The sequence below is a fragment of the Vicugna pacos genome, chromosome 11 (assembly GCF_048564905.1).
Source record: "Vicugna pacos chromosome 11, VicPac4, whole genome shotgun sequence".
NCBI classification, from domain to species: Eukaryota; Metazoa; Chordata; class Mammalia; order Artiodactyla; family Camelidae; genus Vicugna; species Vicugna pacos.
Window position 1 is genome coordinate 94125342 of NC_132997.1, and position 13967 is coordinate 94139308.

The 13967-nt window shown below is 39.8% G+C and overlaps 1 protein-coding gene and 1 long non-coding RNA gene across 4 annotated transcripts in view; one reads left to right on the plus strand and one right to left on the minus strand.

Moving 5' to 3' along the window:
• LOC140699454 (uncharacterized) overlaps positions 1 to 13967 on the plus strand; it is a 15930-nt gene continuing 1963 nt past the window's right edge. The window contains exons 1-2 of one of the 2 annotated variants that reach the window (XR_012077637.1): positions 1 to 96; positions 1513 to 1618. This is a non-coding gene — a long non-coding RNA (uncharacterized lncRNA). The remainder of the gene's footprint in view (positions 97 to 1512; positions 1619 to 13967) is intronic. The other variant, XR_012077638.1, reaches the window with a different exon arrangement.
• Positions 7482 to 13967, minus strand: part of LOC140699453 (ATPase PAAT-like) — a 16046-nt gene continuing 9560 nt past the window's right edge. Inside the window, exons 5-6 of one of the 2 annotated variants that reach the window (XM_072972063.1) lie at positions 11853 to 12307; positions 7482 to 8621 (exon numbers count right to left, since the gene is read on the minus strand). In XM_072972063.1, coding sequence (XP_072828164.1) covers positions 8387 to 8621; positions 11853 to 12307 — 690 coding nt within the window. In that variant the 3' untranslated portion in view covers positions 7482 to 8386. Of the gene's footprint in view, positions 8622 to 11852; positions 12308 to 13967 lie in introns of those variants that run through there. The other variant, XM_072972064.1, reaches the window with a different exon arrangement.

The window sequence follows — 13967 nt, forward strand, 5'->3', positions numbered from 1 at the left end:
GTGGCTGTGCTGCTGAAGTGAGCTCTTCAATCTTGAATCTTAACTCCTCCTAACCTCCTAACAGGGGTGATTCCATCCCTCTTTCTCAACTTACAGGTTTGATGAAATATCCTGTTCCCTAAAGTTTTGGGTTTTTAAAAAAAATTTTTTTCCAGGTGGCCTTCATCCAGATCTGGATGGTTTAACTGTAATAAGTATGCTCAGCAGTAGAATTGTTTAAGCTTCTCTCTTGGCTCACTGTTCCCCAATTTCATTGTGTTAGATTAAGCAAACGGCTGATTCCAAATGAACTGGATTTCCTGGGAAGATTTAGGAGGAAAAGGGGCAGAAAGGCCTCGGGTCTCCTAGAGAAACAGAATGAGGAACAAGGGATCCTAGAATCTCCTTAAACCAGGAGATGGCATGACAGTTGTCAGTGGGAGAATTAAAAACTTTTTTCCCTTAAAACGTAATCACTTACAAAATGGGTTTGTGTAGTCTGCGTATTACACAGCATATTTTGAAAAAAAAATCATTCCCTTAATCATTCCCACAAAATAATATTTTTAAACTTGATATACAACAAGGGGTCAATCCTGACTCTGTTAGTATAATATTTCAGGAAGACCCAGGTGTTTGGGAATAAAACCATTTGCTCAAGTGCAGGCTGGTTTGTTATTTACAGCTGCACATTACTGCATGTGAAAGGGAGGGAAAAAAATTCTTCCCACTTTCTTTCCTTCCTTCTCTCTGGATTTTGCATTTCAGTCCCATCTCATAAATAAACCCTTTTCTCTATCTCTGGGACAGCTTAGAGTGCCCCGCTCCCCGCCGAGAAAGACTCATTTGTGTTTTACACGCATGAGGATCTGTGGTTTGGGTTCATTTCTCCTCCACTGAAGGAAGCACATCAAGGTTGCTAAGTGGCTGTGTGGGGAGGGGAGCCACATTCACTGCTTGCCTGCACCTCTCTGCCCAGGTGTGTGTGCGATGTTTGACCTCAAGATTATGAATGCCATTGGTGGCGGCTTACTGACTGCCGCAATTGTGCTGATGGCTGTTGTCGTCTGTCTTTACTACAAAGTAGCCAGCGCATTAAAGTGAGTGATGTGGGTCAGAGTGGCTCACACTCTCTAAGTGGGACACTGGGGCTCTGTGTTGAGCAGGGTCAGTCCTTGCCCTGGGGGAGGTGAGGAACTGGTTTGCAAAGACAAAGGCAGTGAGGGTAGAATCCTGGCTTCTTCCCCTCCTGGTTTGGGGCTGCGAGCTCGCAAGTGGAATGTTCTCAGCCGAGTGGCTCTGTGCTGCTTTGCTGTCGCCTGACCTCACTGAGTTTACCCTCAGCTGGTGATTGCACAGCGCTGCAGAATGCAGACTGCAGACTGTATGCGTGTCTCTGCCTCTGGGCACTCAGAGGATGGGCTGAGTTGACGTTCTTAAGAGCCCCGAAGCCCCCATTGCTGTGGCCATACCCAGTAGTAATCGAGACAAGGTCACCAGGGCTACAACCTCCACCACTGTGTCTTATCCCAGCCTCCAGCGCTGTGAAGAATGTAGCCTGCCTGCCGGCTTTCATCCCCCGCCGCCGTGCTTCTGTGACATCAGCAAGGTTCGCTGACTACAGAATGAGCAGTAGGAGGTAGTTATAAACACCAGCTGCTACCATGCAGCCAGTTACAGAAACAAGGACTTTGTCATGAATATTTCCTCCTTATTTTTTACGAATAACATTGTGTGTATTTACATATACTCAGCAAATTTCTTCTCTTTTCTGTTTTCTTTCCTCTCTTATTCCCGTAAGATGTATTGACTATATATCAGCATTTAGTATTTAATTTTACATCGTAGTATTTAAGTTACAGGATATCAGGAAAATAGTAAACATCACTCAAGGACTTACCTCCTCTTCAGGAGAAGGAACTACTGTGTTTTTGGTTGTAAGCAGAATAGTTATCATGTTAGGTGTAATTATGACCTTATTACTGTCTTTATCTGGAGTTTAAGTATGGTTCAAGAAGATGCGTATGGGTGCCAAGTTGACAAAGGGTGGACTTTGATGGTTACTTTTATGGGTCAACTTTACTGAGCTAAGTAAGGGATGCCCAGATAGCTGGCAAACCATTATTTCTGGGTGTTTCTGTGAGGGTGTTTCCAGAAGAGATTAGCATTTGAATCAACAGAGTGAGTGAAGTTCTGTCCTTACCAATGTATGTGGGCATCGTCCAGTCCATTGAGGAACTGAATAGAACAAAAAGACAGAGGAAGAGCAAATTTAGTGTCTCTATTCTTGAGCTGGGACATCAATCTTCTGCCCTCAGACACCAGAGATCCTGTTTCTTGGGCTTTTGGACTCTGGGACTTACACTAGTACCCCCGCCACCTCATACCCCCTCCCCTGGTTCTTAGACCTTTGGCCTCAGACTGGGAGTTACAGTACTGGTTCCCCTGGTTCTCAGGTCTTCAGACTTGGACTAAATCATATCCTACAGGCTTTCCTGGTTCTCCAGCTTGCAGGAGGTGTATCGTGACATATCTCAGCCTCTATAATTGTGTGAGCCAATTCCCATAATAAATCTCCTCTTATATATCTGTGTATATCTTACTGGCTCTGCTTCTCTGGAGAACCCTGCCTAACAGGGCTGGATCGGATGTGAAAAGCACTTGCAAACTAAAGCATGTTTAGGACTATGAAAGTGAACCGACAAAGTCCACTTAAATCATCTCAGTGTAGATTCACCTGAGCACCTCCTGGGTCTAAAATGATGGGCTCAGCGAGGGAGGGTACAGACACAGAAGCTTTGGTTCCTAAACTCAAGTACCTGTTAAGGGAGCGAAATCATACCCCGGAAACCTATAGGTCAAACAAAGTTCAGGTTTCATTGGAAGCAGGAGCAAAGGGCATGGAGACACAGCAGAAGGAGTAATTAATGTAGGGGGGGTGGAGTGAGAGGCTCAGGGGAGGCTTCCTGAAGAGGAGGCAATAGGGCTTCATTTGAGCAGGTAGAAGAGGAGGAGGAGGGGAGGCCCAGCAGCCAAAGGCAGAGGGAGGTGAAGCCGGAAAAGTAAACTCCGCTGAGAGAGAGGCCACGCTAAGGGATGTGACCTTCACCCTGCCCTGTGGAGCTCCAGCTTAAAGCTCCTGGGGGTCCCCACTAGACTGAGGGTGGATCCGACCCTCCTACATGAACACCCCCTCGTCTGAATCTCCTGCGGCTCTGAGCCAGCAAGTCTGGATCTGACACCACCTCAGTTAACCTGGTGTGTGGCACCTAACTCCTCCAAGCCCCCGTTTCCTTGTCTGTGAAACAGGCAGTAGGACCCACTGGATAGGGTTATTTTGAAGATTCAGTGGGATGTCGAAGAGGAAAGATCTTAATTTATAGACAAATAAGGTAAAAATATGTTTCTCCTGAGAGGACGATGGGTCGCTTCCAAGCAATGCAGTGCGTACTGGTAAGACAGAAGTTGTAATAATTAAAAGAGTTCACTAGTAACAAGTGGTTACTTACTAAAAAGGGGTAAAAAAGATAAATAGGAAATGAAGGAAACGGCTACTCCCTCCGGGATGAGAAGCAGCGAACAAACACAGAACTAAGCATCTAACAAAGACATCAGTTTTCAGCTGATGAAAGAAACTGAAGACATAAATAAATGGAAGATATTCCCATGTTCACAGACTGGAAGAATTAATGATGTTAAAATGTCTGTACTATCCCCAAGCAATATACAGATTCAATTCAAGCCCTATTAAAATTCTAACAGCATTTTTCACAAAAATGGAAAACAATTCTAAAATCTGTATGGAACCCCAAAAGACCCCAAAACCCAAACTAATCTTGAGAAAGAACAAAGCTGGAGGCATCACACTTCCTGATTTCAAATTATATTACAAAGCTGTTGTAATCAAAACAGTAACGTGTTAGCATAAAAACCAAAGAAACTAATAGCCCAGACAGAAACATATGTATTTTTTTTCAATTAATTTTTGACAAAAGAGGCTAGATTAAACAATGGAGAATGTATAGTCTCTTCAAAAAATGGTTTTGGGAAAACTGGATATCTACTTGCTAAAGAATGAAACTGGACCCTTACCTTACAACATACACAGAAATCAACTCAAAATGGATTAATGAGTTGAATGTAAGACCTGGAACTATAAAGGCCTAGAAGAAAACACGGGGTAAGTTCCTTGGCATTTGTCTTGACATTTTTTGGATTTGACACCCAAAGCAAAGGTTAAAAAAAAAAAGCAAAGTAAACAATAGGACTGCATCAGACTAAAAAAATTATTCACATAAAGTAAAACAAACCAAAATTAAAAGGCAACCTATGAAATGGGAGAAAAATATTTGCAAACTACACACTCTGTAAGGGATCAATATTCAAAATATACAAGAAACTCATACAATTTAATAGCAAAAAACCCTCAGTAACCCAATCAAAAAATGGGCAAAGGACCTGAATAGACATGTTCCTAAATACTACATACAAATGGCTAACAGTTACATGAAAGGGTGCTCAACATTATTCATCATCAGAGAATTGCAAATCAAAGCCACCATGGGACATTACCTCACACCTGTTAGTGCTGCTATTATCAGAAAATCAAAAGATAACAAGCATTGGCCAAACTATGGAAAACAAGGGACTCTTGTACAATGTTGGTAGGAATGTAAATTGGTACAACCATTACGGAAAACTGTCTACATGTTCCTCAAAAAATTAAAAATAGAACTACCATATGATACACCAATCCCACTATGGGTGTATATCCAAAGAAAATAAAATCTTGAAGAAGTATCTGCATTGTCAAGTTCATTCCAGCATTATTCAAAGTAGTCAAGATATGGAAACAACCTATGTGTCTGTCAACAGATGAATGGATAAAATAATGTGATATATATTATATATATAATAGATTGTATATAAAAGAATATATAATATGGAATATATACATAATATGGAATATTATTCACCCTTAAACAGGAAGGAAATCCTGCCATTTGTGACCTGGATAAATTTGGATAACATTATACTAAATGAAATAAACCAGACACAATGACAAATACTGGATAATCTCACTTATATGTAGAAACCAAAAAAGTCAAATTTATTGTTAACAGAGAGTTAGAACAGTGACTACCAGGGAAATGGGGAGACGTCAGCCAAAGGGTACAAATGCTCAGTTACAAGGTGAAAAAGTTCTGGAGACCTGATGTATAGCATGGTGACTGCAGTTAATAGTAATGCATATTGTATACTTGAATTTTGCCAAGTGAGTAGATCTCGTGTTCTCACTACACACACACACAAACGGTAGGTATGTGAGTGGCAGATACATTAGTCAGCTTGATTTTGGTAATCATTTCACAATGCATACTTATATTAAAACATCATGTTGTATAAACTTACATATATACAATTTTTGCCAATCACATCTCAAGTGACTAAAATAACACAGGTGTTATTTCTGTTAAAAACCTATAAAATGCTATTTTTGTAGGGACATCACTCATCAGCCACAGAGAAGAAAGAAAAATAGAAGGTTTGTACCTCTACAAGTGGAGTTACTAACCATTGGATTGCATTGTGAAGTATGTTTGTTCACATTCAATTAGTTTCTTTTTTAAAACCATCGTTCTTCAGGCCCTAAGACGTTTTTACCCTTTATGAACTCTGTGTAGGGAAAACGTACATATTTTTCTCCCTAGAACTTCACACTGGGGAAATAAATTCCTGGTGGCTTACTCTGTGATGAGCTAAATACAGTTTACTTTTAGCTGCGTGGCCGTGGGGATCTCACGTGGGAAACAGAGACCCACAAAGCCCTGATCCTGACACTCAGTCCCAGTGAGGACTGCACCCGGATACTGAAAGACAAGAAGGAAAAGTATCAGGAGCCATCTTTTCTCACCTTCAGTAAGCAGAGACTTTGGTCTCCTAACAAGGGTGGTTGAAGTCCCTGGCCGACCTGAAACACCTCCGTTGGAAAGAGGTCAGCAGCTTCTGGGTGACAACAGTGAGGTGATGGCTGACAGTCACTGACTGAGGACTGTGAGCCCTGGCACACAGCGAGGCTGAGAGCTCTCTCAGGTCGTAGTTTGTAAATGGAATGGCCACAGTTAGTACCCAGCTAGTCTAGTTCCACATTCTAGGCCCTAAAACACTAAACTTCATACTCGAAGGGGAGGCAACGTGGAAATTAAAATACATAACCTGTATCTTGATTTAATGTTCTGATCACCCACACACCCCTTGCAGCCACCTCAAAATGCAGTGGTCACTTGACCCCTCTGAAGGTGCATCTGGCCACCCCCATTTCCCAGACTTGACTTCCTGGGTGTGCCACATACACGCAGATGAAAGTTACAAAACAAAAAAGATTTAATAGAGATTTTGTACATCCTCAGGTCTGCTTCTCCTGTTTGAGCAAATTCAGCCAGCATTTTCTTAAGAAATAAAAATCTTTAAAAAGCAATTATATATATATGTATAGCAATTTATAAATATAAGAGCAATACCTGTGAATCTCTAACATATAAAATATAACTTAGGTCTTTATTAATGTGGAAAAATTAAGAAATGGAAGATCAAGAATTAAAGCCTATCTGAATTATTTCTACTACTATAATCATGACTATTTACTGTAATCAATTAATAAAACATAGCTTAGGTGTTCTAGTTATAACTGTATTAAGGCAGTTTGTGAATCAAGAACAGACCACAACCATCAAAAGCTGTATATTTATTAACGAAAGTGTTCGGCTTTAAGTGAGACACATTTCTCCTGAGTGCTTAAACAAATGCTACCTCTAATGGCTATGTATATTAGCAACAGATTAGGAGAAGACTGATTAAAGTGATACACAGGTCCTCGTGTCACTGAGGTCAGAGTGATTCATAAATAAGCAAATGTTATACTAGTTCTCACTTTGAAGAACTGAATTCATCAAAATATTAAATGAGTGTAAACCATCCTTTTTCATCTTAAACAAGTATGAGATGAAAAGAAAATATTTTTATTCATTTAAGACAAGTAGTTTCCAGAGTGGATGTGAGGTCGGCTGGGACCTGGGACCCTTTACAAGACTGCTTCCAACTGGACAAACGTCTCCTGCCTCCTCGAGCAACAGAATACAAACTATGAGTGACTGAAAATAGCTGCACGCATGCCCAGTTGGGGCAAGGATGAACCATAGGATACAAAATGACTGCCACTTCTGAGGTGCCTGGAGTAAAAGCAGGGAGCTGCTCCTGATCCCAGCACACAGCACCACCAAGAGGGTGGGCAGACCACCTAAGCCACGCCTCCCACCCAACCCATGACCTGCCCCTGCTGTTACCTTTTAAGGACCCAAGCAGCTCCTCTGCAGGAGCGAACAAGGGTACCGCTTTCTTGTTTCTGTTCCCTTGTGCCGCAGCATGAGCCCCAATAAAGCCTTGCCTGAAATTCTCTTCTACCCTCTTACCAATCTCTTGATTAAAGAGTCCAAGGGCCCGGGTCAGTAACAGGTGCATTTATTTTTTAGTGCAAATGTATCACCATACAACACATATACAATAGGTATAAATTCTGAAAATTAAGTCTGCCAGGGAGACCTGCAGTCTCCTTGATTCATATGCCTTAACCCTTCAGTGCAGAACCCAGCATTTCACACTTTAAGGACAAAGAAACGGGCTCTGGAGAGAAGAACCTGTATCGGCTTAGAAAAGGAGAGAGTTCCTTGTACTTTCTGGGTTGACTGGGATAAAACAAGGTGACTTCTCTCATTTTACATCAACCACTAAATCTTAAGTAATAATCCTAAGAAAGAATAGGTCAGTTCTGATTTTCACTTTTCTATCCACAGCTACCACGTAAAAGAACATAAAATTCATGGCCACACTGTAAACCAGTTTTAAACATGCCAAACATCACGTCTGATTTCTTACCTGAAATAAACAATTAAAAATGTAATGTGACCTGACATTAAAGACTGCAAGTCAATTACAAACAATCAATTAGAAAAAGAAACAATACCAATAAAATACTCTAAACATCTTTATACCCCCAAACATGAGGTCTTTTCATTAAGAGTACTTCGGTCAAACACACATGTAATAATACAAATAAACTGCATCAGGCCCTTAAAAATCCAGAACACTTAAGCAACCCAGAAGTGTATGTGAATTTCTTATAAAAGGGAAAAAATATGCAAAGAAAAATAACTTATGACCCTATCATGTTAATTCTTAGTGTACAGTACTGGATTTACAACAAATATAGTTAATGAACGCTGAGGTCACTTTATGTAAGTAAATGTTAATCCTCAAATGATAGTAAAAAGTTGCTTCAATTTTTGGGGGAGTTTTGGCTTTGTAATAAATATGTAATAAATATCTGTAGTACATAGTATGTGTTGAGTGCTTATCTTTCTCCATTTGAAAGTCTTTCTCCAGAGTCATAATGTCTTAGAGGCATCCCAGAGGGTGGGGAGTTGGGGTGTTGCAGCAAGTCCATTAACAAAGCAATCTTATTATCTATGTGCTCCTGGAGTTTACATATGCGCTGATCAATGTAGTCTGCAAGTTTCTTTTCCATCAGTTCCATATTTTTAAAAAGAATCTTTTCCAAGTGTGGACAAATGGATTGCTCTTCCACTCTAAAAGTAAATTTAAAAAACAGCAATATAACAATTATCCCTAATATTATAACAAAAACCACCAAACTATAGTACAAGCAGCAGCCAACATAAATTGCTGAAATTGTCCCACATTGTGGGTCTTCTAACAACATGTTTGTAGGTTCTAAAACACATACACAACAGACGACCACAATCCTGAATGCCCAAAGTATTCGTATTTCTTCAATTCTTTAAGTATTTAAGCATTCAATTGAAATGAGAATATAAAATTGAAGATGAAAGAATTCCTAGCCTCAAAGACCAAGTCTTTAGAAAAGGTCTTTTTGATTCTGAGCTCAAAATCAAGAATGATCATGCTGATTTTTTTTTAAGTTCTCCATGTATGTCTTCCATGTACTTCCCAAAACACTGTGCAATTTAAAGTTTTTTTTCATTCACACAACCTTACCAAATTACTGGAACCTCCTCTGAAAAACTGTGCTCAGGTTTTAGAGTGGACAGAAGTTTTCATTTCTCTGGGATAAATGCCCAGGAATACAATTGCTGACTCACATGGTAACTGTATCTTAGCTATTAGAAACGGCCAAAATACATTTTAGAGGGACTGTACCATTTTTAGTCCCCACCAGTGATGTATGAAAGATCCAGTTTCTCCGCATCCTGATCAGTATCTGGTATTCCTACCATTTTTTAAACTGTTACTTTAGCCATTTGAATAAATGTAAAGTGGTATCTTGTGGGTTTAATACGTGTTTCCTTAACAGCCACGAGACCAATGTTGATCATCTTTTCACGTGCTGATTTGCTATCGGTACATCCTCTCGGGTAAAACGTCTCTTTATGTCTTTTCCCCATGTCCTAACTGGATTTCTAAAATGTTGAGTTTTGACAGTTCTCTTTATATTTAAGATATAAGCCATTTGTTGCATTTGTAATTTGCAAATATTCTGTCCCACTTTGTAACTTGTATTTTATTCCCTTAAGAGAGTCTTTCACAGGGCAGAAGATTAACATTTTCATGGCATCCAATATATCAAGTTTTCAACTATCCTGCTTTTGGTGTCATATCTCAGAAGTCTTTAGGTCTCCAAGATTGTCTCCTATTTATTATTAGAAAAGTTTTATAGCTTTATGTTTTACATTTAAGTCCGTGATCCATTTTTAGTTAATTTTTGTATAAGGAATGAAGTTTAGGTCATGTTTTACTTTTCACCCAGTGGATATCCAGTTGCCCCAGCACCATGTGTTAAAGACTATTCTTTTATTGAATCGCTGTTGCATCTTTGTCAAAATCAGTTGAGTAGATTCGTGTGGGTCTATTTCTGGGCCCTTTATTATGTTCCGTTGACCTATGAGTCTGTCCCTCTGCCCACACTACACAGTCTTGAATACTCTCCCTGTGTAAGACCTGACATTGGGAAGAGCGATTCCTCCCATTTCATTCCTCTTTTCCAAAGGTTGCTTTAGCGATTCTACCTCTTTTGCCTTTCATATAATTTTTAAAAATAACCTTGTCTATGTCTACAAAGTATTGTGCTGGGATATAATATGCATTACTTTAAGCCTGCATATCCATGGGGGAGAACTGACAACTTTACTGTGTTAGAAACTGAATTTGTAATTTACAAGTTCCCAGGAAAGAAGTGGGAGGTTATAGCTTACTGGTAGAGTGCATGAGGTCCTCCTTTCAATCCCCACTACCTCCATTTAAAAAATAAGTAAATCAACAAATGAATAAATAAACCTAGTTACCATCCCCCCAACCCCCCCCAAAAAACAAAAAAAACCCCTAGTTAAAAAAATAATAACACCATTAAAAAAAAACTTCCCAGGAAAAAAATATCATGGCCCAGCTGGTTTCATTGGAGAATTCTACCAAACATTTTAAGAAGAGTTAACATAAAATATACACAATCTCTTCTAAGATGTAGAACTCGTTTTATGAGGCCAGTATTACCCTAATAGAAAACCAAAGACAATGTAAGGAAAATACTGACGAGTATCCCTAATAAATTAGATGCAAAAATATTCAACAAAATGTTAAGTCAAATTCAGCATTGTATAAAAAAGAATTATAGCCCATGAATAAGTGGGATTTATTCTAGGTATACAAGGTGGGTTCAATTTTTGAAATTAATATAATTCACTATATCAACAGACTATAGGATAAAATGCATATGTTCATATTAATTGCCAAAGAAAAAATATTTGACAAAATCCTGTACTCATCTATGACAAAAGACACTCTCAGATAACTAGAAACTAAGGAACGCTAAGCCCCACAGTCCCTAAGCAATCTGACTTCTTTCCACCTTTTGGAATCACTGTATGTTTGCTGCAATATGTCCAGGGATTTTCAGAACAGGGACATTCCACTTCAGCTAGACCCAGAAGAAGTTTTAAAATCTGTTTTAGTTTTTCTTTGTTTGTTTCCATATCCTAAAGCCGTTAGTTAACACTGATAAAGACTATGAACAGTTGAAGACTACTGCTGCCTTTCCATTTCCATGCTGAATAAGAACCATTTTTTCCAATTATGTACTAAACTCCTCAAATTTCAATGCTGTTGGAGACATTCAGAAAATTTCAACCAATACAACTACCTCATTTTACATGTGAAAAAAACTAAGCCTAAAGATTTAAACAGTAAGAAAAAAGAGTTAATCCAGAACTATGAACAGAGTCCTGAATTCCAAGTCGAGTGCAACGTTTGGACACAGTACATCTACATAAGGACGGGGAACATGCTAACACTTAGGCACACCTCACTCAAAGCAGGCGGGCAAAACACTGAAGTTACGTGATCAGAGGGTAAGGGCCTATACGCTATAAATAACTCAGAGCTCAAAAATATGTAGATGCCTCCAAAATCGGCCTACGTCACACAGTATCTACAAAGAAACACTGATACAAGGCTCACTTCGTACAATTAGGCGAACATGGACATATGGTTACAAAGCTCCTCTCCATCCACACACGTTAACACTCTACTCCAGCCCTTACCTGATGCTCACTCTCCTTCCACAAAATGCCTGAGACATGCTCCACACCTACACGCCTCCAGTTTTACACACCTCCTCCATATTCTACTCTGCAGAACTTTCCTCTAAGTGTCTTAATGGTAAAATGTAAAACCTCCTAAAATTACTCTGGAAACATCTGTAGGCAGTAGTTTCTGAAAAAACCTGTTCTCCTCCAGCTGCCTCTCCCACCCAGCAAAGCTAAGCCCCAAATGCCCTGAGTACTTACGTGACACCAACAGTGCCTTCAGCGGGCGCGGTGATGCCTTCCTGCCACTTGCTGGTAGGCCCCACACGGAGATGGCTCACTTGGCCGCATAAATTCTGCAAGAGAGGCAGCAGCTCGGAGTTGGGTACATGTGAGCTGTCACTCGCCTTCTTTGGTAAGAAAGAAGATACTGCTTTCTTAAGATCATTCTCAAGAAGAGAATGGTTTTGTGGCACAATTTTACACTCCTGGAAGTTTGTGATGGCTCCTCCACCAGCTGGCTGCACACTTTTATCAACGGAAGCTTTGAAGTCTTCAGTCACGTTTTCGGATGTCAATCCAGTTCTGAAAGGAAAAGGTGTGGAGGATAACTTGGCGAAGGCTCCTGAGGTAGACGAGGAGTGTAGTCCAATCATATGCTTGTATCCGGAATTTCCCAAAACCGACTGAAGCTGCTCTCCAATGGGAACGCAATGCTAAGCAAGAGAAATATGGAAATATTAACACTAATCATGAGGGCAGCTCCTTCCAGAGTGGCTGACAGTCAGGCACTGCGCCTTCCTTCACTCGATCCCTAGTATATCCAGACGGAGTCGGCCACCGTCACCGTCGCACTGTTAAGTTGCGGAGACCGAGACTAAAGGTGACTTGGCCAAGGTACACAACCAGTCAGTGGCAGGACCGGGACCAGGACCCCAGGCCGCCTACCTCTAGAGCCAGGACTTTTAATCGTTTCACTGAAGTTTTGCTAAGGAAAATACTGAAATAAATATCACTCCTCGTAAAGTTGCACGGGCATATTTTAATGTTTCCACCAAAGGCCTCCTTAATTTACGGTAATAAAATGCAGTATTCTCAACTGAGTCACGATAACTGATCCCTTTCATACAATTAAAAGTCACCTGTCCACTTTCACATGTGGTAAGCCAACCTAAGGATATCTTTTGCAACTCATTTTTCGTGGAAGTTACACTAGCTAGTTACATACTTAGAGTCTGATGATCTATGGGTACACTTGAGACATTTTTCAGTGACTAAAATGAGCCACCTATTGTCTGTGTCAGATTTAATAATTTGTAAGGATAATCCATTATGTTCTGTGGCCTCAGCCCAGCCGGCTGTGCTACGTGACTTCCTGAGAAGCACTGGCTCACCTCTGAGAGGAGGTCACATGTCTCCTCTACAGGGCATGTTCTTGCTGTGCTGTCCAGTATTTCGAGAGGAGAAAAGCGAATCTGCCCCCAGCCTAGACAGCCGTTACCAATTCTGAACACAGAGCTCTGCTAGAGAGACTTACCAGGGGACAGCATCTCACTGTTGCTCAGTACCTGGTGAGAGAGGCTGACGAAAGTATTATTCAAAATTAGCTGAAGATGGTTCACAAGTTTTCTAGATATTCTGAAAAATTATTCTTGGATTAAACCAGCCCAAAACTCATTCATTTATCAAATATTTACCATAAATCTACTCTGTGTTAGGTACTATTTCCGATACTAAAATAAGACAGTGAACGAAACAAATGAAAATTGCTGATCGCTGATCTGTGGATACTATAATCTAGAGAGCAGGGAGAGACAGAAAACAAAGACCGACAATGCATCACACAGATGGAGACAGTGATAAACACTTCAGGGAAAATACAGCAGGAAAGGGAATAGTGAGAGCCAGGGAGGTTGGCGGGGCGGGACAGGAGAGCCACCATGCAACTTCTCCCACTGGACTGCACTTTGGAGAAACTCTCTTTATAAGGAAATCTATCGTCTATTAAATGCAATTTTTAAATAAACTTTAAATTACTCCTAAGAGAACATCACTATGTATAATTATATTTACAAAATTTGAAAGTTAGAAAACTCTCCTTTGGTGGAAAGGAGCTTTACTCAATCATTAAGGTAAAACTCAATTATTTTTGGTAGTGGTGTAATTTTAGTACTCCAAAAAAACTTTGATAGAAAATTGAAAATTCTACAAAACAATAATCATATAAATAGTGAAATTAACCTTAAAATTGTACATCACAATTGACTTGGCAGAAATTTTAATTAGAAAAATCCAATGCAATTAAGGCATTTGCTGTTTTTTTCTGATTTATCATAATATTTTGGTTATTATAAAATTGACTGATTATAAAAATTA